The sequence below is a fragment of the Myotis yumanensis genome, unplaced genomic scaffold, assembly GCF_028538775.1.
Source record: "Myotis yumanensis isolate MYYU_CA2020_CCGP unplaced genomic scaffold, mMyoYum1.0.hap1 SCAF_10, whole genome shotgun sequence".
Classification (NCBI taxonomy): domain Eukaryota; kingdom Metazoa; phylum Chordata; class Mammalia; order Chiroptera; family Vespertilionidae; genus Myotis; species Myotis yumanensis.
This window is the reverse complement of record NW_027223761.1, coordinates 62064285-62091628: the sequence shown is the minus strand read 5'-3', so window position 1 is coordinate 62091628 and position 27344 is coordinate 62064285. Positions and strand designations below refer to the sequence as shown.

Here is a 27344-nt window from a genome sequence, read left to right as displayed (position 1 = left end):
ACTGACTGCTGGGCTCCACCCCAGAGGTTCAGTAGGGTTTCAGTGGGGGCTCAAGAATTGGTACCCCTAACAAGTTTCCAGGCAATGCTGTCGATGGTCCAGAATCCAAAGGTTTCCTTAAACCAGCGGTCGCCAACCTTTCGGACCTCACAGACCACCAGTGGTCCACGGACCACTGGTTGGCGACTGCTGGTCCAGATAACTTCATTTACAGTGTCAGTTTAGCCCCAACAATCTGAATTTTTACTTGAGGCTTTTCTTATTGTTTATGTCTCTTGAGTTTGATAAAAATGAAGCAAAACCACACATATAAAACTCTTGAACAAAATTTTATTCTAAAAATAGATCTTAGTAACAATGAAATACCCAAAGCTGGTTATTATAATAAAAAAGAAGAGGAATTCACTTTAAATGTTTCTTCTGAAAAATACAAAATTATCATTGTAATATACTGCCAACTCTCATTTATCTGTATTTGAATTTATTTATTTTATGGGTTAATTAATGAAAAATTTAAGTCATTGATTGGATTCTGCCTAATATATACATCTGGATTGCTTTTATCTTCAAGTTAAATACATTCTCAAAGAATGCAAACAAAATTGAACATTTGCTTTAAGGAAACATAATTAGGAAAATAATTAGGAAATGTGCTCCAAAGCAAACTATTGGCTCGTATCCCCGTTTGTCTCAATTTTTGCACATAACCAAAAAAAAAAACCTGACTGTACTGAAGTACTGGTATTTAAAAGTAACAAATTATACAACTTATATACAGAGAAAATTCAACTAAATTATTTCAAACCCAAAGCACAGGGAACTAAAGGCATATAACATTTAGTACTTAAAAAGTGGTTTTATGTCTTCAAAGTGCTAAAGAAAGAAGTACTCAAGAAAATTCTAGGCCTGTCTACAAAGTTCTGGCTGATTTCAGTACTGAAATATCAAGAACAAAGGTGACAAAACAACTTAAATTTAAAAGGCCCCTATTACTATTCAAGATGAGTTAGTCACATACAACTTACCTATCAGCCCACATTTTTCTCAAACTAATGTAAACACATGCTTTTCATAATATTTCTTCCATATTGCATGTGTTGCAATACATCCTGTCATATCCATACTTTGGATAATATTTATCATCCACATTCATCACATCAACTGGCCATACTGCAGTGAGCAGAAATGACCCTTTTATATAAAAATTTGTATATGGCATTCTCTATAAAGCAAAAGCTGACCACAAAAGTTATATTTAATTTCTATTAAATGCAGGTTCATGTTTATTAGGACATCTTAGCTCATTTTTAGACTGTTAGAAATTGGTATGATTTACTTGGACTAATCTAAGAAATGCTATCTTATGACTAAATACCTCTTTTGTCTTGACCCTGAGTTTTGAGTGCTGCAAATATAAACTGGAAAAGTGAAAACACTCAAATGTTGGCTAATATTAGTGTCCCCACAGTACTATGCTTTTTCTCTCCACTAACAATACATCTAAAAGTGCCTCCTCTTCAGCAAAAGAGGAGTGGTGGGAAAAATACCCCAATAAGGAATTCCTGTTTTAGAATTATTCCAAAATACACTGGTGTTTTAATATAAAAATGCAGTTTCCCCAAAATTTTTACAGTGCAGAAAAATATAATATTTTCATCTTATAGGTTTAGTAGCTTGGGGGGGGGGGGGGGGCTCTACAATCCTTGGCTTGAGGAACAGATTAATCTACAGTCCTGACTAGACAGAATGCTAAATGTTATTTGGAAATCATGTAAGGGACTTTTATTTTAAAGTTACGTGTGTTTATGCTGCATTAAACATTTCTATATATTGAAAACAGCTCTACATATCTTTAAATATTCACTAAACATGTAATTAATAGCTGGGTATAAAAAAAGCAATTTCCAGTGGTGAGGCTATTCTCACAGTAGCAAATAATCTAACTTATTTAATACTAACAACTAAGTCTTTAAAACACTATCACATTAAACACTGCAGTTTGCTGAAATCACAGAGGGAAAAAAGATAATTATATCAACTGCTATTGAAAGCTCGAAAGGAGTTTTAAAAAAATATACCGGCTAACAGGGTTAAGCCCCAGTAAGGTTTCTGCTTTTATTTGATTATTTTTCCGGGTGTGTGTGCATTTTGTTTCTAAACTAAGTATTATGCTTTAAAACATAAAATACTGATGCTTTCTAAAGAGACACAAACTAAAATCAGACCTGGTTTACTCGTAACATTTCTGCTATGTGGCATTAGTGAACTATATCCAGCTCTGAGCAGCACTAAGTTCTAAAGACAGTCAACATCCTGAGTGTGTGACAAGCTCCTATTTCATATGTCTTCCAGTTACTGGCCCTATGTGACCAATGCTACAAGCAAAATGCGACAGGACTTGTCTTATCTATTTTCTAAAAGTGAATATAACCATTGTGTTAACTATACGCTCCAAATGTTCATTAAAAACCCAAACAAAACCTTTTTTACCTTTAGTAATCATGAGGAATATTTATGTAATACATTGTACATTATGTGCATGACCTGTTCATACTATTTTAAAAAAGAGAATATTGGCTTAAACTAATCGATAGGGTTGCATCAATCTTCTTTCTGTTGGTCCTTAGATTTTCTTAAATGATGGCATCATGTTCATCACTGTAATACATCAAAAGTTAAAATTACTTTGTTTTGTATCAAAACTACTTATATATTCATATTTTTAAGTAAAGTAACAATTTCAAGTTTCAGAATCAAAACGAATTGTGATTCCTTTAAGTAAAAGTACCTGGTATGCTCTAGTGGTTAAGGATTCAAGCCGGGGTTCAGGTTGTCAAACAAGCCTAAACTTAGATCTCTGCTGGGCCTCTTAGGGCTGCGTGACTTTTCACCAGTTAGCCATTATTACCTTCTTTAGAAAAGGAAACCACCATATTTCTTGAGCGTTTACTATGTTCCAGACGTGATACTACAGACATTACATCCATAACTCAGTCCATCCTCATAGTAACTCCACGCAGAGGATACTTTTATTTACTTTATTCACGATCCCATTCTGCAGAGGATCAGAAGCTGAGCAAGCACGTGAACTCTGGTCTTGACCACTGTGCACTGGGCTGCCTCGTTTATACAGCCTGGGAACGCACCCTGCTATCCGCAGTCAACCAGACTGAAACTAAGGCTGCCTGTCCCAAACCCCATGTCTATTTCACACCACGGTCTCTCCACGCAACTCTAAGAAACATAGGAGCTAACATTTTAATCCGTGTCTTAATTATTACCCAATAAATGAAAACTAGAAATGCTCATCAGTACTGTACATAAAAGGCCTCAATTTCTTTAATGGGACAAACATTAAGTTCTTACTTATGGAATGCCCCCCCTTTTTTATATATATATAACTTCAAAGGAATTACTGGCTTTAAAATACACTATTTTTTTTTCTACATAGCACTAAGAAAAATACAGCCAATTAAACTAAAACACAATGCTTTATCATCCCATAGACTGTAAAATATATCCTAATTTCAGAGGTGTTAAAATATGGGGGGGGGGGGGGGACAAAAAATGTGTACCTGAACTCAATTAAATATGGTATTCTCATCATCTACTGGTTCCTACATGAAGATAAGACCCTTTCAGAGTAAAGCTCTGCTTCTGCCAGCACAGTGCCCTTTGCGGAGTGGGGATTCTGGACTCTGACTTACTCCATAGGGCACGCAGAATCGTGGTCATGTATGTGTGAGGAAAATTAGCCCATAAAGCTAAAATTGTGTACTTTGTAGTTAAATCAACTTAAAAGTACATTTTAACTTAATTGCTTTACTATTTTATAACCTCAACTACAAGAATAAATATTGATACTATAAAAATAAGTGGCTTTTGATTTGCTATCATCAAATGTGCTTTCTCTTTAACTGCTTAAATTTATCAAGAAAACAGATAATAAATATTTCTAGAAACACTTAAGTGCTTTTAAAAATTATTGCAAATTTCAAGGCTCAATCAGTCTTTCCCAACTGTCTCTTACGTGGAAAGTCTGTGTGGGATGCATATGCTTACAACTTAAGAAGAACATATTTTGGGAAATGATCATCTATTCTATGATATTTATATATATACATTAACATCAGAAGAATGGATTGGTACTTTACACATAAAACTCAAAAGAAAAACCCAGAAGGACTTTGTTGGCATACTGAAAGCTGGGAGATAATACCTCCCCAAGTCCTAAGACCTGTACAATTATACAAAGGGTGAACATGGTTTCGTGATAAAACTCACCTGAAAAATAGTTTTATTACAGATAAAATGATAAAATACATTATGCTAACAACTCATTTGATATAGGAATTTAGCAGGGGAGATATGGCTGTCAGGAGAATTTCTTCAGGTGCTTTGCCTTTGTCATCAAAAGCAAAAACCATGTTTTTACCAAGTATGTATTTTAGTATTACTAACAAACACAAGAATTCTAGGTCAATAGCCGTATGAAATCTGATATAGTACTTCTTACAAATAGAGCTATAAGGAAGTAGAAAGCGTTGGCTTAACTTGGGTCTCTGATAACAAATGTATGACACTAATAAAATATATTTTTATAGGTATACATATCCATTTTTTGGGGTAAAAAAATTGTAATTAGAAGCTGTACACAAATCATTTACTTTGGGTATAGAGGATTAATGGGAATATAATTCATAAATCTATGAATTTCTAATATCAGAGATGAACATTCCCCTATTACTGACATTTTGTCATGATATTTAAATAAAGAAATACAGAAGTAATAATTAAAAAAGTCCTGGGTAATCAAAACTCACATGGTTCTATACTGAATGCCTCTTCTTGAATAATACATTCTGCATCCAACGTAAAGAATAGATAACATTCCCAGTGTTAATGCAATACCACCGACAAAGCTGCCAATATCAAATTTTGATCCTTTATTTTCTTTAGAATTTATAGTTGCTGTGACTAGAAGAAAACAAAACAAAATAGGCTTTAGCGCTTTTTAAAAACATAATGAACTAAAACTTTCTGAATCTCTATATAAGTGAACACTGAGTTGGGGACAAGGGGGAATCTAAGCATAGAATGTTGCTTTCCAGTGTGTCTATCGAGTTGCCGGCCTCTAGCTTCCTTCAGTTTATCTGACACGTCTCTTAATGAAAAACCCCCAGTACCTGCAACCCCAGGATCTTTTTTTTTTCTTAATATATTTTTATTGATTTCAGAGAGGAAGGGAGAGGGACAGAGAGATAGAAACATCGATGAGAGAGAATCATTGATCAGCTGCCTCCTGCACACCCCCACTGGGGATCAAGCCTGCAACCTGCAACCCCAGGATCTTAAGGTGTTTGATAGCACTGGACTTGGCTGGCCTACCAAAACCTCAGAGGCAGCAAGCCTTGGGGAGTTTTTATTTTATTTTATGAATCCTCTAAAGCAGCGGTTGCCAACCTTTCGGACCTCACGGAGCACCAGTGGTCCACGGACCACCGGTTGACGACTGCTGCTCTAAAGAGTTCATGCCTTAACAAGATGTCTGGGGAACACAGCTATCATCTGAAACTGGATCCAAGCTGAATAAATGTTTCTAAGTGAAATTTCTCCTTTTAAATACATTGGGAATCTAAACTGTTTTGTTTTTAATCATGACAAGAGCCCAATATATTAAACTTGATTTCAATATATAAATTGTAGTAATAAAGAAAATGAAATATATAAAAACATATAAAAGAAACTAGGAAGCCTGCTATTTTTTCCGATAAGTGTAATCACTAGCTTTTAAATAGAAATTCAACATTGGATAACTTAAAAAGAGGACCTTCTTAAGGTTTTCAAATGCATGGTTTCACAAGCATTATATTTTCAAAAAAGCAAAAATTAAAGTGCTGAGACTCTGATACGACATACATGATTATATCTGAGACCATCTTAAATAACTTTTTGGCACAAATTAATTAAAAACAAAGTTCACCATGATTTTGAAATCATGTAGACTGAGCCTGCCTAATTCCTTCCTATAATGAGGCAGAGAGTTAAAGTTCTGATAAGTTTTCACATCATAATATAAAATTCGTTGGTATAAATTACTTATTCACAGATAGGTCTTATTTGGTAGGATTATGTTAGAAACCCATTTTTAAAAAAGTATGTATTTTATTGATTTTTTTTACAGAGAGGAAGGGTGAGGGATAAAGAGTTAGAAACATCAGTGAGAGAGAAACATCAATCAGCTGCCTCCTGCACACCCCACACTAGGGATGTGCCCGCAACCAAGGTACATGCCCTTGACCAGAATCGAACCTGGGACCCTTCAGTCCGCAGACCGACGCTCTATCCACTGAGCCAAACCGGTCAGGGCAGAAACCCATTTTTTTTTTTTTAAAGGGACAAGAGCACTGGGTCAACTCTATTCCTGATCTCTACAGCTAATTTATTTAATAGCAAATCATTGCCTAAATTTCTGTATTTTTTTTTGCAGGAGAAATAGGTTATTTTTAATACGTACTTGTTACCGATGAAGAAACAGATGTCGCTGAACTGTTGTGGGTTGTGGCCATCGTGGATGTCGACACCTGGGATGTGTGTTGTGAAACACTTGTTATTTTGGGTGTAGACTTTAAGGTGGTGGAAGTCATATTTGCTGAGACCCCTTGTGTTGTCATCTGAGAAGTTGCTGTGGGTTTCAAGGTGGCGGCTGTCACGCTTTTTGAAGAAACTGGAGTTGCTGATGGCTTTGCTGTGGATTTCGAGGTGGTGTTTGTCACTGGGGAAACTGCATTTGTAGATGGTTTCACAGTGCTGTGGGAAGATTCATTTCTATTGACGGAAGACACGAATGTGGTATTCCCTGGAAGGATATAAAAACAACAACATTAAAAGAGCAGAAGGGAGGGGCAGAAAGGCAGAGCAAGGAAGGAAGCGTACGATGTCAGCTTTCCCACTGCAGGCTGCCAATCCTGAGGTAGGCCGGGCTGGCAGAAAGGAGCAATTCCATCTTCGAATCAGTGTGGAGTTTTATTAGTTTGGTATTTTTCTGGAAACGAGAGACATGCTACTAAATACAACTCATTCAGTAAAGTGGACACACTCTGGATAATACCTTAGCTAGTGTAGGAGGAGGGTGGAGCTGCCAGGAAAGGGGCACATGCAACACATAGTTGTTGATGCTTAGTGTTATGGGTTGAACTGTGTCCCCCTCAAATTCATATGCTGAAGTCCTAACCTTAGGATAGGACCTTATTTGGAGAGAGGGCCTTCACCAGGCAATCAAGTTAAAAAGATGTCATTAGAACGGTCCTTATAAATGGGGAAGTGGCGGTTAAGAAACGGGTCCCCTTATAAAATGGGGAAATCTGGAAGTAGACACACACTCACACAGGAAGAACACCACGTGATGATGAAGGCAGAGATCAGGGGATGCTTTCTTAAGCCAAGCACCACCAAAGCTGCCCAGCAAACCACCAGAACTAGGCAAGGGGCACAGAAGAGATTCTCTCACGGCCTCAGGGGGAAGGCCACCCCGCTGACAGTCCAGCTCCAGCCTGCGAGATAACGCATTTCTGTGGTCTAAGCCACCTGGCTTGTGGCCTTTGCTGTGGCAGCTCTAGGAAACCAACACGCTCAGGTTCAGGTTTTCATTTCTTACAAATGTGTCTCTCGGCAGCTGTATTCCCTCCTGGTTGTGCTGAGCTGGCTCCCGTTACAGATCTTTGAAACGAATCATTGTGAGTTGAAGCCAGCCAGCCAATACTTGCCAAGTCGTTCCCAAAACGTGGTCAGATAAAACCTGAAGTCACCTCTAGGCTTCAGTTAGACAATTTCTCAATCTTAGCCCCTGGTTTCAACTAACCATCACAGGAAAACGAAAGGGCTGTAATAAGGTATCTGTGCACCATCCTTCCCCATAGTGCAGGGTTCAGGAGGAAAAGAGGAACAAGATAAAGAGTGTACGCCCGGACCTGAGCGATGTTCTGTCGCTGCTGTGAAAATACTCCAAACCGTCCAATCAGCTCTCCACTTCTGTTTTGTGGTAAGAGAACTATTCTCTGTACACAATTTTCTATGGTAGAACGAGAGCTTCCATTTATTGAGCTCTGCTCTTTATCAAATGCTGGTGATGTTTTCCAGGCACGGTGTGTACAACAAGCTCAAGCTCTGGATCAGCTCAGCTGGGTTACCACCGACAGGCTCCTTAACCTGAGATTTCGCTCCTTCCCCATCTACTTAAAAAAGGAATGTCACAAATACTTGGAAGAATTAACTGAGATCATTTGCGTTGAGCACTTGAGTACAGTGCCTGCTAGAGGACACAAACAATGAATGTTGTTTTATTAAATATCTCTCTCTTACAGAGCGACACTGTACAGTTCCCTATAGAAAGCTGAGAGTAGGCATGGTCAGATCTCCTACTTCTATGGTTGTTATCACTGGAATAACATCATATCTGAATAACATCAGATTGAAGAGGACGCTATTGGGGATATTTCCAGTTCATGGATGTAAATATCCAAAAAGAAAAAAGTGATGCCCGAGGACTTTTTCTATTAACACCAGCCGGCCACCTTCTTCTTACGGCAAGGCCCAGGGCGCTCTGAAGCAGCCTGTTTTTTTCCAAGTACCAAGTAAAAGTACTCATCCTTTCCAAAGTCTGGATTTCTGCCAACTGTTTTTGTATAACTCTGCTGTGTTGAAATAACTTTTCTTATTCCTATAACCTCGTGCCCCCAAATATCTAAGGGTCATTTTCCCCTTGAGCCTAAATGTTTAAACTTAAGGATGACAATTTGTTTTCAGCAGGGCATCACATACACACTTAGTTCAAAGTTGAAAATACATATCCAATTTAAAAAAAATTTTCAGTTATTTAAAAATGACATAGTAACTTTATATTTCCTATTACAGTTGTCAAAAATACTGAGCTATGTAAGGCATGGACCATAAATTTCTGGTGCCAGAGTTATTTTGAGGTCTGTGATTCTAAGCACAGCAGTCTGCAGCTTGAGGAAATTAAAAAAATAACTAGCACAGTGCATGGCTCTGGGAATATTTTTAAACAATGAGAACCTCTTTCCTATAGAGAAACTAAATACCAGTGCAATCCCCGAAATGTTCATTATTTAGAAAGCAAAGAGACCACTGCACAGTGTCAATAGACTATTTCCAAAAATTCTTCTCAATTCAAATTACCTGAGGACCAAAAATCCACAGAATTGAAAAAATCCAGGTTAAAAAAAAAAAGACTCAAATAAAGAAAAGGAGGTATTTAAAAAAAGTATCATCATAGAGAACTCCCCATTTTCTGAGAATTCAAATATATTTTACAAGTTCCTAAATTTATAAATTAAAAAATATTCCCCAACAGGAAAACAACTATATATATGAACACAGAAAAACAACTGGGGTGCTTTAAATAAGTTATAGTGTATCAGCAATGCATTTTATTTCCACATTTTAGTTACACTATTCTCCGCTTAACCTAAATCTTATTACTATAAACAGGTTTGTTTACTCTGGAAAGAACTGAAAGGGATATTTTCAAAGTAAGTATCTGCCTTAAGGACAGTGAGAACTAAAAACCGTGGGACACAGTCCAGATTTGTTAAAGGAAATTCAGTCTGATATTCCCAGACTGAATATGCAATACAAGTGGCTGAGCAGAGAGGGTCGAAAGCAGCACGGCTTTTCAAGGCGGTCAGGCTGCCACGAGACAGGCCCGAGTTGGCTGGGGCTGCGCAGACAGTGTCCAGGCTTTGTTACGTTTTTGCCATAGGTTCCATTCATTCTATTCTATACCCAGCCTTAGTAACCCTGGCTAATTACAAAGAGAACATGAACCACAGTCACAAGGGCACCAGGCAAGACTGATATTATTTTCTCTCTGTTCCTGCTCAAAACCTTCCAAGCCTCTCATCCTGACCATCCTCACTCTCCATGCAACAGAATTCACTATTTGCCATGTTTAAGAACACACTCCAGTTAGCCTGGCTTCTCACTACTCAGGAACCAGCTATGATCACTCCTCCCAACACTTGTTTAGTAATTGCAAGAACTATGCTGGCAGGCTCTGAAGACACAGAAAAGATGTAATGCTTACACGAAGCAGTTCATGGGTTAGGCTAGTAAGAAAGAGAGGAAACAATACCATTACACTATGTTGTGTCAGAGACCAGTTCCATTTCACCTCAGAAATCTCCCTTTTTATTGAAGACCGATTTATTTTTCATTTTTCTGTACTCTTAATTGTATCATTAGTACCATTAAAATTAATACAGTGGGGCCTTGACTTACGAGTGTCCCGACTAACGAGCTTTTCGAGATACAAGCTGTCTCTCGGCTGATTTTTTGCTTTGAGTTGCGAGCTAAAATCCAGGTTACCAGCCAGCTTCAGATACCTCACCGCTAGTTGGCGCAGCGAACGTCACAGTGAATGCCACAACATCAGCCCAGCATCACGTGTCTCGCTCGTTCACTTTTTGACTTGACATATGAGTAATCTGAGTTATGAGCTCCGTCACGGAACGAATTACACTCGTAAGTCAAGGCCCCACTGTATCTTGTTCGGTCTTTTCAATGGCATTAGCTGGTTAATAGTTGCAAGAACTGCATCTTGTATTTTCATTTTGTTCTACAAAAGTACCAGGCGCGTTGCCCTGACAGATTTGGCTCAGTGGATAGAGCGTCGGCCTGCGGACTCAAGGGTCCCGGGTTCGATTCTAGGCGAGGCATGTACCTTGGTTGCAGGTACATACCCAATGGGGAGTGTGCAGGGGGCAGCTGATCGATGTTTCTCTCTCATCGTTGTTTCTAACTCTCTATCACTCACCCTTCCTCTCTGTAAAAAATCAATAATATATATTTATTTATTATTATTTTTTTAATATATTTTATTGATTTTTCACAGAGAGGAAGGGAGAGGGATAGAGAGTTAGAAACAACGATGAGAGAGAAACATCCATCAGCTGCCTCCTGCACACCTCCTACTGGGGATGTGCCCGAAACCCAGGTACATGCCCTTGACCGGAATCGAACCTGGGACCTTTCAGTCCGCAGGCCGACACTCTATCCACTGAGCCAAACCGGTTTCGGCAATAAAATAAATTAAAAAAAAAACAAGTACCAGGTGCAGTTTTAGAAGAATTCGATCATTTTTAGCATGTGTCCCAGACTGTGTAAGAGACTATAGGGAAGACCGAAGAGCTGTCTAAACTCTTCACCATGACAGAACGGCCCAAGTCTCCTCTGCTGCTTAATGTTCTGCCACTTCTGTCTGCCCCAAGAAGTCTAACTACTGACCTTTTTCCTGGCATGAAGTTCATTTCTATGTTTCTTTGTTGCTTTTTCATATTAATTATTCCACCTGAAATGTTTCCCACACATTCTCAGTCTGGTGAAATCCTATTAATATTCAAGGGCACGTCTAGAAGTCACATTAAAGTTATATTAAATGTACTAAACAGGTCACTTAAAATATAAAGACTATCAGACTGAATTAAGAAGAAAACACGAACTATTTACAAGTGATGTATCTCAAATAATAAGATCCCGAACAGCTGAAAAGTACTGAAAGTAAAACTATAGAAGTTATATGACAAAATTACTAATCAGGAAAAAGGTGATGAGTGGTTCTGGTTTAAGATGGTGGTGAAGGGAGATACTACACTCACCTCCTTCCATTGATATACCAAATCTATAGCCACAATATGGTGAATTTCCTCTGGGGAAAAAAAAAACAACCCTCAAAAACTAGGTGGACCAAACATTTGCATTACAGGGATCTCAGAAAGAGAAGAAAGGGGCAGAAAAATGATTGGAAATAATAATGGCTAAAAACTTCCCTGCCCAGGGAGGAACAGGCATCCAGATACACAAAGCTTAGAGTCCAAAAACGATGAACCCAGAGACCCACACAAAGACACACTGTAATTAATGTGTCAAAGGTTAATAAACACAAGGAGAGGAACTTAAAAGCACCGAGAGAAAAACAACTTGTTTTATACAAACTTTTCCCCCTCCCGCCTCTCCCTGGCAGTAATACTATCAGTAGATTTTCCAGCAGAAACGTTGCTGGCCAGAAAGAAATGGCATGATACATTTAAAGTGCTGAAAGAAAAACTTCCAACCAGAATACCCTACCTGGCAAAGTTGTTCAGAATTAAAGAAGAGAGATAGTTTTCCAGAAAAGCAAAAGCTAAAGGAGTTCTATACCACTAGACTGGCCTTACAAGAAATGTTAGAAGATTTAAAAAATATATATATATTTTTATTGATTTCAGAGAGGAAGGGAGAGGAAGAGAGAGATAGAAACATCAATGATGAGAGGGAATCACTGATTGGTTGCCTCCTGTGCGTTGGACTGAGACCGAAATCCAGGCATGTGTCCTTGACTGCAATCGAATCTGGGACCCTTGGGTCTGCAGACCGATGCTCTATCCACTGAGCCAAACTGGCTAGGGGGTTAAAAGATTTTTTTAAGCTGAAATGAAAGGGTGCTAACTAGTAACAGAAAAACACATGAAAGAATAAATCTCACTGGTAAAGTCAAAATTCAGGATAACCTAATATTGTAAAGGTGATGGTTTAATCACTTATAAACCTAATATGAAGGTTAAAAAAACAAAACTAGTAAAAATGTAAACACAATAATTAGTTGAGGATTACAAAAGATAAAAAGATGTAACCTCAAAAACAAGATGTGGGGGCAGTGGAGAGTAAAAAACGCAGAGCTTTAGGATACAAACTTAACTTATCAACTTGGAATAGACCAGTGGTTCTCAACCTGTAGGTCTCGACCCCTTTGGGGGTCGAATGACCCTTTCACAGGGATCGCCTAAGACCATCAGAAAACACATATATAATTACATATTGTTTTTGTGATTAATCACTATGCTTTAATTATGTTCAATTTGTAACAATGAAATTGGGGGTCACCATACATGAGGAATTGTATTAAAGGGTCGCGGCATTAGGAAGGTTGAGAACCACTGGAATAGGCTGTTTAAATATAGGTTGTTATATGTAAACCTCATAGTAACCAAAAACCAAAAGTAGATAAAAGATAAAGGAATCTAAGCATACCATTAATGAAAGTCATCAGATCAGAGCAACATGAGAAGAAAAAAAGAGAGGAATTACAAAACAGCCATAAAACAACATAATGGCAAAAAGTCCATAGCTATCAATAATTACATTAAATGTAAATGACTAAATTTTTTCATCAGAGTGATTGAATGAATTGAAAAAAAAAAAAAGGCCCATCCATACTCTCCCTATTTCAGATGTAAGAACACACACAGACTGAAAATAAGGGGATGGAAAAATATATTCCACATTAAATAGAAACCAAAAGAAAAGAGTAGCTAAACTTATATCAGACAAAACAGACTGTAAAACAAAGACTGTAATAAGAGACAAAGATGGGTATTACATAATGATAAAGGGATCAATACAACAAAAAGATATAACATTTGTGTATATTTATACACCCAACATAGGAGCACCTAAATATATAAAGCAAATATCAACAGACCTAGATAAATAGACAGCAATACAATCTCAGTAATGGTAATTAATATCCCACTTGCATAAATGGATAGATCATCTGGACCAAAAAATCAATAAGGAAATATTGGCCTTAAACCATGTTAGATGATGGACTTAAAGTATAAAACATTTCATACAAAAGTAACAAAATACACATGCTCCTTAAGTATTCATGGATCATTCTTTAAGCTAGATGATATGTTAGGTCACAAAACAAGTCTTTAAGAAGACTGAAATCATATCTAGCATATTTTCTGTACATGTTAGGAAACTACAGATTAATTGTAAGAAGAAAACTGGAAAATACACCAACATGTGGAGATTAAACAGCATGCTCCTGAACAGCAAATTGGTCAACAAAGAAAGAAAAAAATACCTTGAAGCAAAAGAAAATGGAAATAGAACATACAAAACATTCAAAGAAGTAATGTCAACGCTCCTCAAACTCTTTCAAAAGTTGAAGATCAAGAAATGCTTCCAGCCCTGACTGGTTTGGCTCAGTGGATAGAGCGTCGGCCTGTGGACTGAAGGGTCCCAGGTTCGATTCCGGTCAAGGGCATGTACCTGGGTTGCGGGCACATACCCAGTGTGGAGTGTGCAGGAGGCAGCTGATCAATGTTTCTCTCTCATCGATGTTTCTAACGCTCTATCCCTCTCCCTTCCTCTCTGTAAAAATCAATAAAAAACATTAAAAAAGAGAAATGCTTCCAAACTTATTTTATGAGGTAGCATTACTCAGATATCAACAGCAGACAGGACACCACACCAACAAAGAAAAGTTACAGCAAATATCATTGATGCACATATACTTCAACAGGATACTGGCAAACCAAATTCAGCAGCACATGAAAAGAATCATTCACCATGATCAAGTGGGACTTATTCCAGGATGTAAGAATGGTTCAACATCCACATAGCAATCAATTTTATATATTACATTAAGAAAATGAAGGATTGAAAGCATGTGAATAGATGTAAAAAAAAAAAACAACCCCAAACAACCTTTTTGTAATAAGTTCAACATGAATTTATGATAAAAATTCCCAACAAAATGGGTATAGAAGGAAGATAGCTCAACATAATAAAGGATACATATGACAAACCCAAAGCTAATATACCTAACAGTAAAAAGCTGAAAGCTTTTCCTCTAAGATCAAGAATACAAAAAGATGCCCACTATCGCCGAAGTTGAAGGACATAAAATAAATATACAGAAATATGTTGCCTTTCCATACACCAGTAATGAAATGAGGAGAAATTAAGAAAACAATCCCATTTACAATTACATAAAAAAGCAAAAATACCTATAAATTTAACCAAAGAGGTGAAAGACCAGTACTCTGAAAACCATAAAACACTAAAGAAAGAAACTAAAGAGTGTACAAATAAATGAAAGGATATACCATGTTCATGAATTAAAAAGACTAATATTGCTAAAATGTTCTTACTACCTAAAGCAATATACAGATTCAATGCAATCCCTATCAAAATACCAATGGCATTCTTCTCAGAATTTGAACTAATACTAAAATTTTTATGGGACCACAGAAGACCCTAAATAGCCAAAGAAACCATGAGAAAGAACACAGTGGGAGATACTACACTCACTATACTACAAAGCTACAATAATCAGAACAATACAGCACTGGCATAAAAACAGATATATAGAAACATATGTAGATCAATGAAAGAGAATAAATGTGGTCAGTTAATCTGAGAAAGAGTAGGCAGAGGATATACAATTAGGTAAAGATAGTCTTTTCAATAAGTGGTGCTGGCAAAACTGTACAGATACGTGCAAAAAAGTGAAACTGGATCACTTTCTGACGCCACATCCTATATAATAAAAACCTAATATGCAAATTGACCGGCGGAACGACTGGCGAACAACCGGTTGCTATGACGTGCACTCACCACCAGGGGGCAGACGCTCAACACAGGAGCTGCCCCCAGCCCGCAGGCCCCGGGTCAGCCAGGGCAGGTGCCAGTGGGGGCTCCCTCCCCGCCCTTAACCCTGCTAGTTACCCCACAGAGGGAGGTGACAAGTGGCGGCAGGGGGTGGGGCTGGTGTCAGGCCGGCCAAGGCAGGTGACAGCGCCACCCCCTCTGCCCCCGCATCGCCTCACAGATCAGCCCTGATCGCCAGCCAGGCCTAGGGACCCTACCCATGCACAAATTTCATGCACCAGGCCTCTAGTACAAAAACACACCAAAAAATGGATTAAAGTCTTAAATATAAGACCTGAAACCATAAAACTAGAAGAAAACATTGGAATAAACTCTTTAATCAATCCACCTTAGCAATTTCCTTTTTAATAGGTGTCTTTGGCCAAGGGCAATAAAAGAAAAAAGCAAATGGGACTACTCAAACTAAAAAGTTTTTGCACAGTGAAGGAAACCATCAACGAGCCTTACAAACTGTGATGGGCACTTCCTGATTGTCCCTCCAGTTCTCTCCCTCCCTTGTCCTGCCTGCTCTCTGACCGGAGAGAGAGCCATTATGAACTGCACTGATAGGCTCCCTTGCCACCAAGGCTTCTGGTTTGGTTCAGCCAAAGAGAAAGCATCCTTTGTTAATGCTGTATATTCCTCATTTTTATTAGCTTATATGACTAATTTAACTGAAAGCACAGTGTATTTTTCTGTGTGGCATTAGATCCAACCAGGAACAAGCTCACAAAGTCTCAAGTCCGGTCGTGTGTGCACTAAAGCTATCTGTCCACATGCCATTTATTTAATCAGCATTTAAACAGTATTCATTCTGAGCCAGATTTGGACGTAGGCGGTTTGGCCACCACGCTGAAAAGCTTTGGTTGGGACGGGTGAATGATTGTGTCCTTGTTGCACTGTTGACCTTCACTAAGAATAAGCTGGTCATGGATTTTAGGTAGAAAAAGTAACAACATAAACATTCTCAGAATTACTCTACGTATTTAGTAAACCTCAGCTGGGCACGTAGCAAATACTCTTGATGTTCCATGTTCCACAGACCTACGTACAGAAAACACTATCGGTCCGCCCGCACTGTAAAACACACATAAAACAGTAACAACTTCTCATCTCCTGAAAGAGTTCCTTTTGCCCAGCAGCGCTAAAACGTGTGAGAAAACAGGTCTGAAATATTTTGAAATAACATCGTAATTGCAGCCTCAAAAGGCTGTGCAGGTGGTGCTGTCAGTCAGTTGCAGAAGATCCATGGCCCAACCATGGAGAACAAGCATGCGTAATGTGCAGCTGCCACATAAGAATTTGGTCATTAACAAGCTCCAAGCACCACAACAAAGAGATATTCAGCCAGCAAAACCGGAGTCTGCTCCAATGGCAGCAAAAAGAAATCCCTAGAAATGACAAATGGACAGGGTAGTATCCACTAGTAAATAATCTGAATTCATCGTGTAAAGGCACTAGAAAATGTAATATTTAGTATTGTACATTTTTTCTTGCACAACAGAAAAATGTAAATTTCGCAGTTCTAAAAATACATCATTAAATGCTAGACATGGTGCCACAGTCAAGAATGGGTTTGCTCCTCACAACTGTGACTCAGGAGGGAAGGTCAATGCCCTACATCGCTCACTGTCAGATGAGGTGGGAAGCAGACCTTACCACAGGCCATCCGCCTTCTCCGGAACGGACCATCTTTTCACTGCTTTGGTCATTTTTTCCTGATGAGGACCCACCCTCATTCCAGAGCCTGCTGCATTTGCTTTAGGCACTAACTTGATCACTGATTCTCTTCATTGCACTAAAATCACCTTCAATAGACAAATGTACATACGTAATACCAAAGGCTGAAGCTAAAACAAGAGCTTATTAGATTTGTTGTTGTTGCTGAAGATACTTTTTCCATTGCTTTTCAGAGAGAGGGTGGAAGGGAGGGAGGGAGACATGAAGGAGGGAGGGACAGGAGGGGGATGAGAGAGAAACATAGATGTGAGAAAAAACACTGACTGGTTGCCTCCCAAATGCGCCCCAACCAGGGGCAGGGGATGAACCTGCAACCCAGGTACATGCCCTTGACCAGGAATCGAACCAGCAACCCTTTGGCGCATGGGCCGATGCTCTAACCACTGTGCACACTGGCCAGGGCAGATTTTTAAAAATTTAAATTTAAAAATCAAGAGCTTCATATAGTTTTCATTAAGCAATACTGAAGACTTACAAAAGGTACAAAGAATAATACGAGCATCTGTGTTCTCACCAACGTGATTACGAAATAAAACTTTGCCAATTAAGAAATCCCCAAAAGGTGTGCTCCTCCCCAATTGTAATTCTGTCAGAAGAACTACTACCCTGAATTTATTATAAATTTCTTCCTATTTTTTACTTCACACTATTTTTAAGCAGTACAGTACTGTTTGTCACATGTTTAAATTTTATATAACTAGCATCATGTTATAGGTACTTTTCTGTTCTTGCTTTTTGTACTCAACATTACATTAATGAATTTCATTCATGTTAGCATCGACTCCTCTATGCATTTCACTCATTCCTCATTGTTTTTAAATACTGAGAATTAGGTTCATTCATTTAATACTGAGAATTAGGTTCATTTATTAATGTTACAGTAATAAGTTTAGTTAGTATAAGATAGTATAATAAAATTTCATTTATTTATTAGAGTGAATTTTAAACTTTACTTAGAAGTGAAACTTAACTTGTGTGTGTGTGTGTGAGACCCTGATAAGTAACTTGTAATGCCCTGCAAGCTAACTCCTGACCAATAACTCCCAGCATGTTAACTCCTGATAAGAAACTTGCAACCTCCTGCGTGTGCATCCTGATAAGCCCAGAAGGCCACCGGAACACACTGGCAAGAGACACTGAAGAAGCCTGTTATAGTAATAAGTTTAGTTAGCATAAAGTAAACTCCATTTTTGTATTAGCAATAAGTTAGCATAAAGTAGACTCACTTTGTATTAGCATAAGTTAGCATAAGTAGACCCCATTTTATTCTTAGACCAAAACTTGTAAACAACTCCAAAATTAAGATGTATGTATGATTGATAAGCTGTGAACATGGTCACAACTTTCCCACCTGAGTGTATACCTAGATAACAGGGCGGCACCCGTGTATGGCACCCGATATGAGACACTGAAGACACCCAGCTTCAAGGATTTAAGGAGAGCAAATCTGCTGAGGTTTAGACGCTTGTCTGCCCTCCACAGACAGGACGCTCTCCTCCCCCCTGGAAACTGCCGAACTGGGAAACTGCCATTCTTGCTCTGCCTGAGCCCAAACTGCCAGAGGCGCCTCTCTTCGAGTCAAGAGACCGAGCTCATTGCTGCAGCGTATTTTTGACGACCTCCGTGTGTCTCCTCTGTCGGCGAGTGTCTCCGGGTGGCCTGCCAAGGACTGAAACCCATCAGCTCTCTGGTAAATAAACCTGTGTGATTTCTTGCATTGTTTATCTCCTGTGTCTCTCTCTCTCTTCTTAGTTTTTGGTTAAGCTCGGCCATATTAATTAATAATAAGTACCCTCTGACGTTTGTATTGGTATATCCAAATGAAACGAATTGGGTCACCTGTGCTTACGTTCCTATAGATAATTGGAACATTTCCTCATAGTATTTAAATTTCTCCAGTACTGAGAATTGTGTTTTGAAATGTTTTCTGTTTCTATGAGACCGATTACATGCAATGACTAGCTCAAATACCTTTCTGAATCATCTACCCAGAACACAGCTGCAAGGCAAAAGGTTGTATACACTCAGGCTCTTTAGTTGTAAAAGATCTATCCCCTTGTGCCCGCCCTCAAAACCCTAGCAACTACTGACCCAGCAACTCCACTTCTAAGAATCTAGCTAAACGCTAGCTCAAGTCGGTAAAGGTATGTATGTATATCCACTGCAGCACTGTTTAGAAGCGTAACAATATCCACTAATGGGGGCCCGGTCAAGGGCATGATGGTACATCCATATTATGAAACATTAACACAAACATGGAAATGAATCAGGCAGAGCTATGCATACTGTGGGGGTTTTAAAATATGCCCACAAATTCTTTGATATTCCTTCCTTCAAAAGCTGAAGTCTAATTCCACTTCCCTTGTAGCTTAGAATCTTGCTTTTAACAGAATATGGCAAAAGTAATGGTGCGTGACGTGGGAGGCCAGGTCATAAAAAAGCCAGCTTCTGGCTGTCTCTCCACCATCTGGGAATCTCCAGGAATGCTCACTGTTGGGGAAGCCTTCCACCCTACTGTGAAGATACGCAAGTAGCCCTCTCCTACATCAGGGGAAGAACTGAAGCCGCCAACAGCCAGCCTATAATTATGTTAGTTCACCTCCGAAGGGAGTCCTTCAGCCTCACTCAAGCCTTCATGACTGCAACCTCAAATCTGACCTCAGCTAAGTCACTAAACTTAACTCCTAGTCCACAGGAACCAGGAGAGAATGAATAAACCACTAAGTTCGGGGGTTCTGTTATGTAGCATAACCAATAATGTGCTAACATGAAAAGATCAATATTCCGTAGTCCAGTCAAAACTGTCAACTTGTACGTTGGGAATATGCCTATTTTGTATATTCATACCAGCAAACAGTGATTATATCTAGGGAGTCTGGGGAAGGGGAAGGGGAAGGAAAAGGGAGGGAGGGAACAGAGTCTTTTTTATTTTATTTTATATTTTTGCATTGCTTGAAAGATTAAGTGCATACATTATTAACGTCCAATGAAGATAAAAACCAATAAAGATAAAAAAAAATCTCTCATCCTTTGTAGAAGAACAAAATTACCTTAATTTTAGACACATTGCTACCAAGTTCTATTGTGTGGTTTCCTAGTTGACTGCTGATTAAAAGCTGTAAATTGAGGGAGGACTGAGCTATCAGAGGGAGGCACATTGCCAGTACAAAGACTTGACAGTTGAGTCTGTTAGAAAAAGGAGACAGAAGCTAAAATAAACCATCTGAAGCCACTCAAGCGTAGAAACAAAGACTGCCATGTATCTAGAATCCTCTGAGGACGTAACTACCTTACAGGACTATAACTATAAAAAACAATATTTATACAGCTGTAAGTAGTTTATAAAGTATTCCACATACAGAATTTTATTTTATCCCACAATAAACCTTGAGGTACACAGAAGTATTTTTACTACCATTTTACTGATTTGGAAACAAACCCAGGGAGTGAGTGGAGCCAGGGCACAAGACACCCAGAATTCCATTCTAAAAATTCAAACTTGATTATATAATAACACCAGTTATCTGATACCGAAAAGAGAGAGGGTCAAGCTTTATAGATGCGGGTCATGACATTGCTACAGCCAGAATGAGTGTTCCCTCCACGACATCCAAGTCTGCATGGCTGTAGGGTCAGAAGCAACCTTTCCAGAAAGTCTTGGTACAAGACAAACACATGTTCTTCTCAGGGGGCTATGGGAAATGCTGGAGGAGGCAGAAAATCGTTGTTGAAAAAGGAGAAGTGGGAATGCAGAAAATTCTGATTTGTGTCAATTTCTATTCTCCAGTTAACAGCCTATGTCTATCTGTCAATCACTTGAGATTCTGAAGCGGTAACCAGGTACATTAGAAAGAAAGGCTGGGCCCTAGCCATTTTGCTCAGTGGACAGCATGTCGGCCTGAGGACTGAAGGGTCCTGGGTTCAATTCCAGACAAGGTCATGTACCTTGGTGCAGGCTCAATTCCTGGCCCCGGTCAGGGTGAGTACAGGAGGCAACTGATCCATGTGTTTCTCTCTGTCTCTCCCCCTCCCTTGCACTCTCTCTAAAAAAGAAAAATCAATGGAAAAATATCCTCGGGTGATGATTAACAAAGAAAATTAAAAAAAAAAAAAAAAAAGCCCAGCTCGTACGGATCAGTGGTTGAGTGTTGACCCATGAACCAGGAGGTCATGATTTGATTCCAGGTCAGGGCACACACCCGGACTGTAGGCTCAGTCCCCAGTAGGGGTGTACAGGAGGCAAACGATCAATGATTCTCTCTCATCATTGATGCGTCTATCCCTCTCTCGCTCTCCCTTCCTCTCTCTGAAATCAATAAAAATATATTTTAAAGAAGAAAGGCAGGGTCAACCAGTCCTGTCCTTAAATGGTTACAAAGTCACTTTCTTTCTGTACAACTTCTCCTCATCTCTAAAATAGGGAAAACAATAATTTATTAATTTGGTTATTTTGTGGAATTCAATAACAAGGGTGAAACACCTATTTAATGCTTGGCAACAGCATTATGTTCAGCAGTGGTTACCATAGTTACCACCACTACCATCATTTTACAACAGGGTAAACGTGCAAACAAAGATGGCCTGGGCCTGCTTTCCAGCACAGACCGTTTCCTTCCCCCACACCTTTCTTCACGTGTGTTTTCCAATGACATGCCTGTTTTTCCTCACTCCACCTCTGAAGGTCACATCCACTCAGACCTAGTTCATGCTAGTTCCTCTAAGACAGTGATGGTGAACCTATGACATGCGTGTCAGAGGTGACATGCGAACTCAGTTTTTGGTTGATATTTCTTTGTTAAATGGCATTTAAATATATAAAATAAATGTCAAAAATACAAGTCTTTGGTTTACTACGGTTGCAAATATCAAAAAATTTCTATATGTGACACGGCACCAGAGTTAAGTTAGGGTTTTTCAAAATGCTGACATGCCGAGCTCAAAAGGTTCACCATCACTGCTCTAAGACTTCCCAAAATGAAAGTAATCTCTCCTTCTTGAGTGTTCACTTATGTTTTTTGCACTTTTATTACCACAGTTAGCATACTGGTCTTTGACAATAGCTGTTTTTGTTTTTATTACCTTTCCAATTTAATTGTAAGCACCCTAAGGGCAGTATCTATGTCCAGCTAATTCTCTGCAGCTCCCATAGTACCTGGCACACTCCCCAAACACATTAAGTTCAAAATGAACATTTGCTGGGTGAATATAGCCAAGAAATATCAGAGGCTTACATAGAATTATCACTAAACTTCAATAGGAAGATCAGCAGGGTTTTTGTAGCTTTGAATCTAAGCAACTATAGTAACCTATTAGAACTCTGATTTCTCCACTCCTGACTACTGTACTTGAATCATTAACAGCAATAGCTAACATGTTCATAGCACTTATTATGTGTCATGCATTGTTTTAAGTTCTTTACACACATTTACTCATTGCATCCTTACACAACGCTATAAAGAAGTACTAGGGGTAAACTAAGGCACAAAGATGTTTTTTAGATATATTTTTATTGATTTCAGAGAAGAAAGGAGAGGGAGAGAGACATAGAAACATCAATGATAAGAGAGAATCATTAATCAACTGCCTCCTACATGCCCCCCACTAGGTATCAAGCCAGCAACCTGGGCATGTGCCCTTGATAAGAATTGAACCTGGGACCCTTCAATCCACAGGCCCATGGTCTATCCACTGAGCCTAACGGGCTAGGGCTAGGCACAGAGATTTTAAGGTCCCATCATAGTTCCTTTCCCTCCAACTCTATAAGAGAAAGAAAGGCCAATGAAAACGCAAATCAGTCAAAATAGGAGACAACAGTTTTTAAAAGCTATAATGGCCAAAAAAAAAACAAAAAAAAACTGACTAAGCATTGCAACGCTCTACACAGTTTACCTCAATCAGTCTTCACAAAACCCTGTGGTTTGGAATCAGTTGTATGTTTCACTTTCCATCCTTTCCCTATTCATATTTTAATGGATATTAATGCCTATGCTTTCTCCCCCAAAGTATAGGAAATTTCTACTATCTATCATCTATAATCAATTTCTATCATTCTCCAGGAATACTTAGTTACCTCCAGCCAATTAGTGTAAAAGTTAAGCAGAATTATCTCCCCAATGGTAGGCCCTGGATTTGCATAGGAACTTACTTTGCTGGAGGGCAACTGCATTGCAACTAATCAGTAGATTGACAGAGCATGTATAATAAGTATTTTTAAAATAAAACAAAACATATAATCTAATAAAAGAGAAACATGCAAATTGATCGCATCTCTGCTACACACCAAGCCACACCCACCAGCCAATCAGAGCGACTATATGCAAATTAGCCCAACCAAGATGGCAGCTGGCAGCCATGGAGCTGGAGCAAGCAGGAGGCTTGGTTGCCCCGGCAATGGAGGAAGCCAAGCTTCCCGCCTGCCCTGGCCAGCTGTGGCCTCCGCTCATGGCAACAAAGTTTCAATTATAGAAGATAAATAAGTCCCAGATACCTGCTTCCAGCCAGCCTCCACTGGGAGTTTGGGTGACTGGGGGCTGTGGCCAGCCTGGTAACAGCCATCAGCCCCTCACCCAGGCTGGCCAGGCACCCAGTGGGGACCCCCACCCTGAAGGAGCTGTGGCCAGCCTGCAAACAGCCCTCAGCCCCTCACCCAGGCTGGCCAGGCACCCCAGGGGGGACCCCTACCCTGAAGGGGCTGTGGCCAGCCTGCAAACAGCCATCAGCCACTCACCCAGACTGGCCAGGTACCCCAGCAGGACCCCTCAACCTGAAGGGGGTGTGGCCAGCCTGAAAACAGCCCTCAGCCCCTCACCCAGGCTGGCCAGGCACCCCAGCGGGACCCTCACCCTGATCTGGGACACCCTTCAGTGCAAACCAGCAAGCCCCCACCCATGCACCAGGCCTCTATCCCCTATATAATAAAAGGGTAATATGCAAATTGACCCTAACTGCAGAAAGACTGGTCAGTATGACACACACTGACCACCAGGGGGCAGATGCTCAATGTCGGAGCTGCCCTCTGGTGGTTAGTGGGCTCCCACAGGGAGAGCTCTGCTCAGCCACAAGCCAGGCTGACAGCTGCCAGTACAGCGGTGGTGGTGGGAGCCTCTCCCGCCTCCTCAGCAGCGCTAAGGATGTCTGACTGCAGCTTAGGCCTGCTCCCTGCTGCAAGTGGACATCCCCCGAGGGCTCCCGGGCTGCCAGAGGTATGTCTGACTGCCAGCTTAGGCCCAATCCCCCCAGGGAGCGGGCCTAAGCCAGCAGGTGGTCATCCCCCGAGGGGTCCCAAACTGCAAGAGGGCACAGGCTGGGATGAGGGACCCCCCCCCCCCCCCCGCCACAAGGGCACAAATTTTTGTGTACCGGGCCTCTAGTTTTCTAAATAAAACCCTTGAATGGAAAATTACCTAGGATCAACTTCTTTACAGTAATTCATCTCCACATAGTGAGGTTGCTATATAAGTTTTAACAATTGCAAGGAAGTTATAAAAATTGTCTTTGGCTTCATAATAGAAAATTCCAGAAAGGTTACAAACAAATAAGGTATGCAAGGATTTTGGTATGCCTTTCATTGCAGTTGTTTAACAGTGAAAGCAAATTTACTTAGTACAATATGAAGATAACGATTGAATAAGCATGTGGCTTAATGTTGAAAAGGTTGGTTTGATTCCCCAGTTACTGTTCAAAATCCATGACTGGCTATAACATTCACAACAGAAAACTTCTATTTGATTTGGTGACGACCCAACTACTATGGATATAAAAACAACTGATGTAGGTGCTCCGACACAAAACTTTTTATTAACCGAATAGCCAGTTGTGGATAAAGATTTGTGTCTGGGCATCTACATCAGTTATTGGATATTTTACTGTAGTAGGGACGTCACTTTAAATCAAAAGCTAGATATGACTAAGCTTAGCGAGGAAGGCATGTCGAAAGCTGAGAAAGGCCAAAAACTAGGCCTCTTGCCCTAGTTAGCCTAATTGTGAACGCAAAGGCAAAGTTCTTTAAGGAAATTAAAGTGCTACTCCAGTGAGCACACACATGATAAGAAACTGAAATAGACTACTGCTGATATGGACAAAGTTTCAGTGGTCTGGACAGAGGATCAAACTAGACAGAAGCCTAATCTAGAGCAACACCCTAACTCTCTTCAGTTCTACGAAGGCAGAGAGAGGTGAGGAAGCTGCAGAGGAAAAGTTGGAAGCTAGAAGTTGGTTCATGAGGTTTAAGGAAAGAAGCCATCTCCAAAACCAAAGTGCAAGGTGAAGCAGCAACTGCTGATGGAGAAGCTGCAGCAAGTTATCCTGAAGATCTAGCGAAGATAATGAATGAAGGCGGCTACACTAAACAACAGCTATTCAGTGCAGGTGGAACAGCCATCAAGGACTTTCATAGCTAGAGAGAAGCCATGCCTGGCTTCAGAGCCTCAAAGGACAGGCTGACCTCTCTACTCTGTCTGTGCTCTATAAACCGAACAGAGCCCGGGTAACAGCCCACCTGGGCACAACATGGTTTACTGAAAATTTCAGTCCCCCCGCCCCCCCCACCCCCCGGGCCCCCTTTCCCCCCGTGGAGACCTACTGCTCAGAAAAAAAGATTCCTTTCAAAATATTACTGTTCATTGACAAAGCACATGGTTAGCCCAGAGCTCCGATGGAGATGCACAATGAGATCCATGTTGTTTTCATGCCTGCTAACACAGCATCCATTCTGCAGCCCCTGGATCAAGGAGTAATTTTGACTTTCAGGTTTTATTACTTAAGAAATATACCCCATCAGGCTACCGCTGCCATAGATAATGATTCCTCTGATGGATCTGGGCAAAGTGAATTGAAAACCTTCTGAAAGGATTCACCATTCTCGACGTCATTAGGAACTGTGAATGGAAACTGTCACGATTGAGTCACTTATCATGGGAACTAAAATGGAGCCAGGAGGTCACACAGAGGTTGCCTTATGCTCATCCCACCCATGAACTTTTGAACCAGGTATGAGATCATATCCTGAACATTACTTCCTTTTCACCATGGCAACAAGATCATCTAAAGTCTCCATCCTGTAAGGAGCCAATCCAATCTCTGTATCTTTCATTTGCATAGAGCAGTGGTCGGCAAACTCATTAGTCAACAGAGCCAAATATCAACAGTACAACGATTGAAATTTCTTTTGAGAGCCAGATTTTTTAAACTTAAACTATATAGGTAGGTACATTGTTATTAACTTAATTAGGGTACTCCTAAGGCTTAAGAAGAGCCACACTCAAGGGGCCAAAGAGCCGCATGTGGCTCGCGAGCCGCAGTTTGCTGACCACTGGCATAGGGGACCTAAATGAGGTTTGAATTCTTGGACTTTCACACTTACATAGAGCAGTGATTTTTCAACCACTGTGCTGCAAGAATTTTTAAAATATGCTATACTATAAGGGGCAGAAACAGAATATCAGAAACCAATTATAAGAAGTATTAATCATGCTCTGTTAACCATGATGGTTCTGTTCTGATTAGAAAGCACATTTTCACTTGGCTGGGAGTTGTACGCCCTGGGACATGGGAGCTAACATCGGAACGCAGTCCATCCTCGTGTCCCAAGAACTGCCTATCATTATGGAAAGATTTACAAACTCATGGCTGAGACAATCAAGCCCTAGAGGCACCTACCCTTTACCCCAGCCCCTATTACCTATAATCTGGTCCCGGGGTGCCTGTCCTCCGTGACGCACCCCTCCCCCCAAGCCCACATGACTTGTAACCTGTAATGATTATCCCATGCCCACTTCCCCATGCCTGTAATTCCTACTTTCCCACGTAATCTTTATCCTTTTACCCAATATAAGCAGCTGGCTTATGGTGGGGTGCAGAGCAGATATTCGTGGAGGACCTGCTGCTCTCCCATAATGCCGGCAGTATTGGAATAAACGCTCATATATGATTCAACCCTATCTCTGCTTAATTGGCTGAAGTAGTGACAGGCAGCCCAGACCCCTTGGTTGTCCGGTTACAATATCTGACTATTTATTTAGTCAGGGCAATGACATATTTTCCCTTAAGACTTTAAAAAAAAAAGAAAGAAAAGAAAACAGCTAACACAATAATTGCCTGGTATAAAT

The 27344-nt window shown here is 40.0% G+C and overlaps 1 protein-coding gene across 1 annotated transcript in view; it reads right to left on the bottom strand.

The window, feature by feature from the left end:
- Positions 1–312: 312 nt before the first annotated feature.
- Positions 313–27344, bottom strand: part of TMEM123 (transmembrane protein 123) — a 48831-nt gene continuing 21799 nt past the window's right edge. Inside the window, exons 3-5 of the mRNA XM_070425887.1 lie at positions 6518–6859; positions 4824–4977; positions 313–2658 (exon numbers count right to left, since the gene is read on the bottom strand). Of these exons, the coding sequence (XP_070281988.1) occupies positions 2634–2658; positions 4824–4977; positions 6518–6859 (521 nt within the window). The 3' untranslated portion in view covers positions 313–2633. The remainder of the gene's footprint in view (positions 2659–4823; positions 4978–6517; positions 6860–27344) is intronic.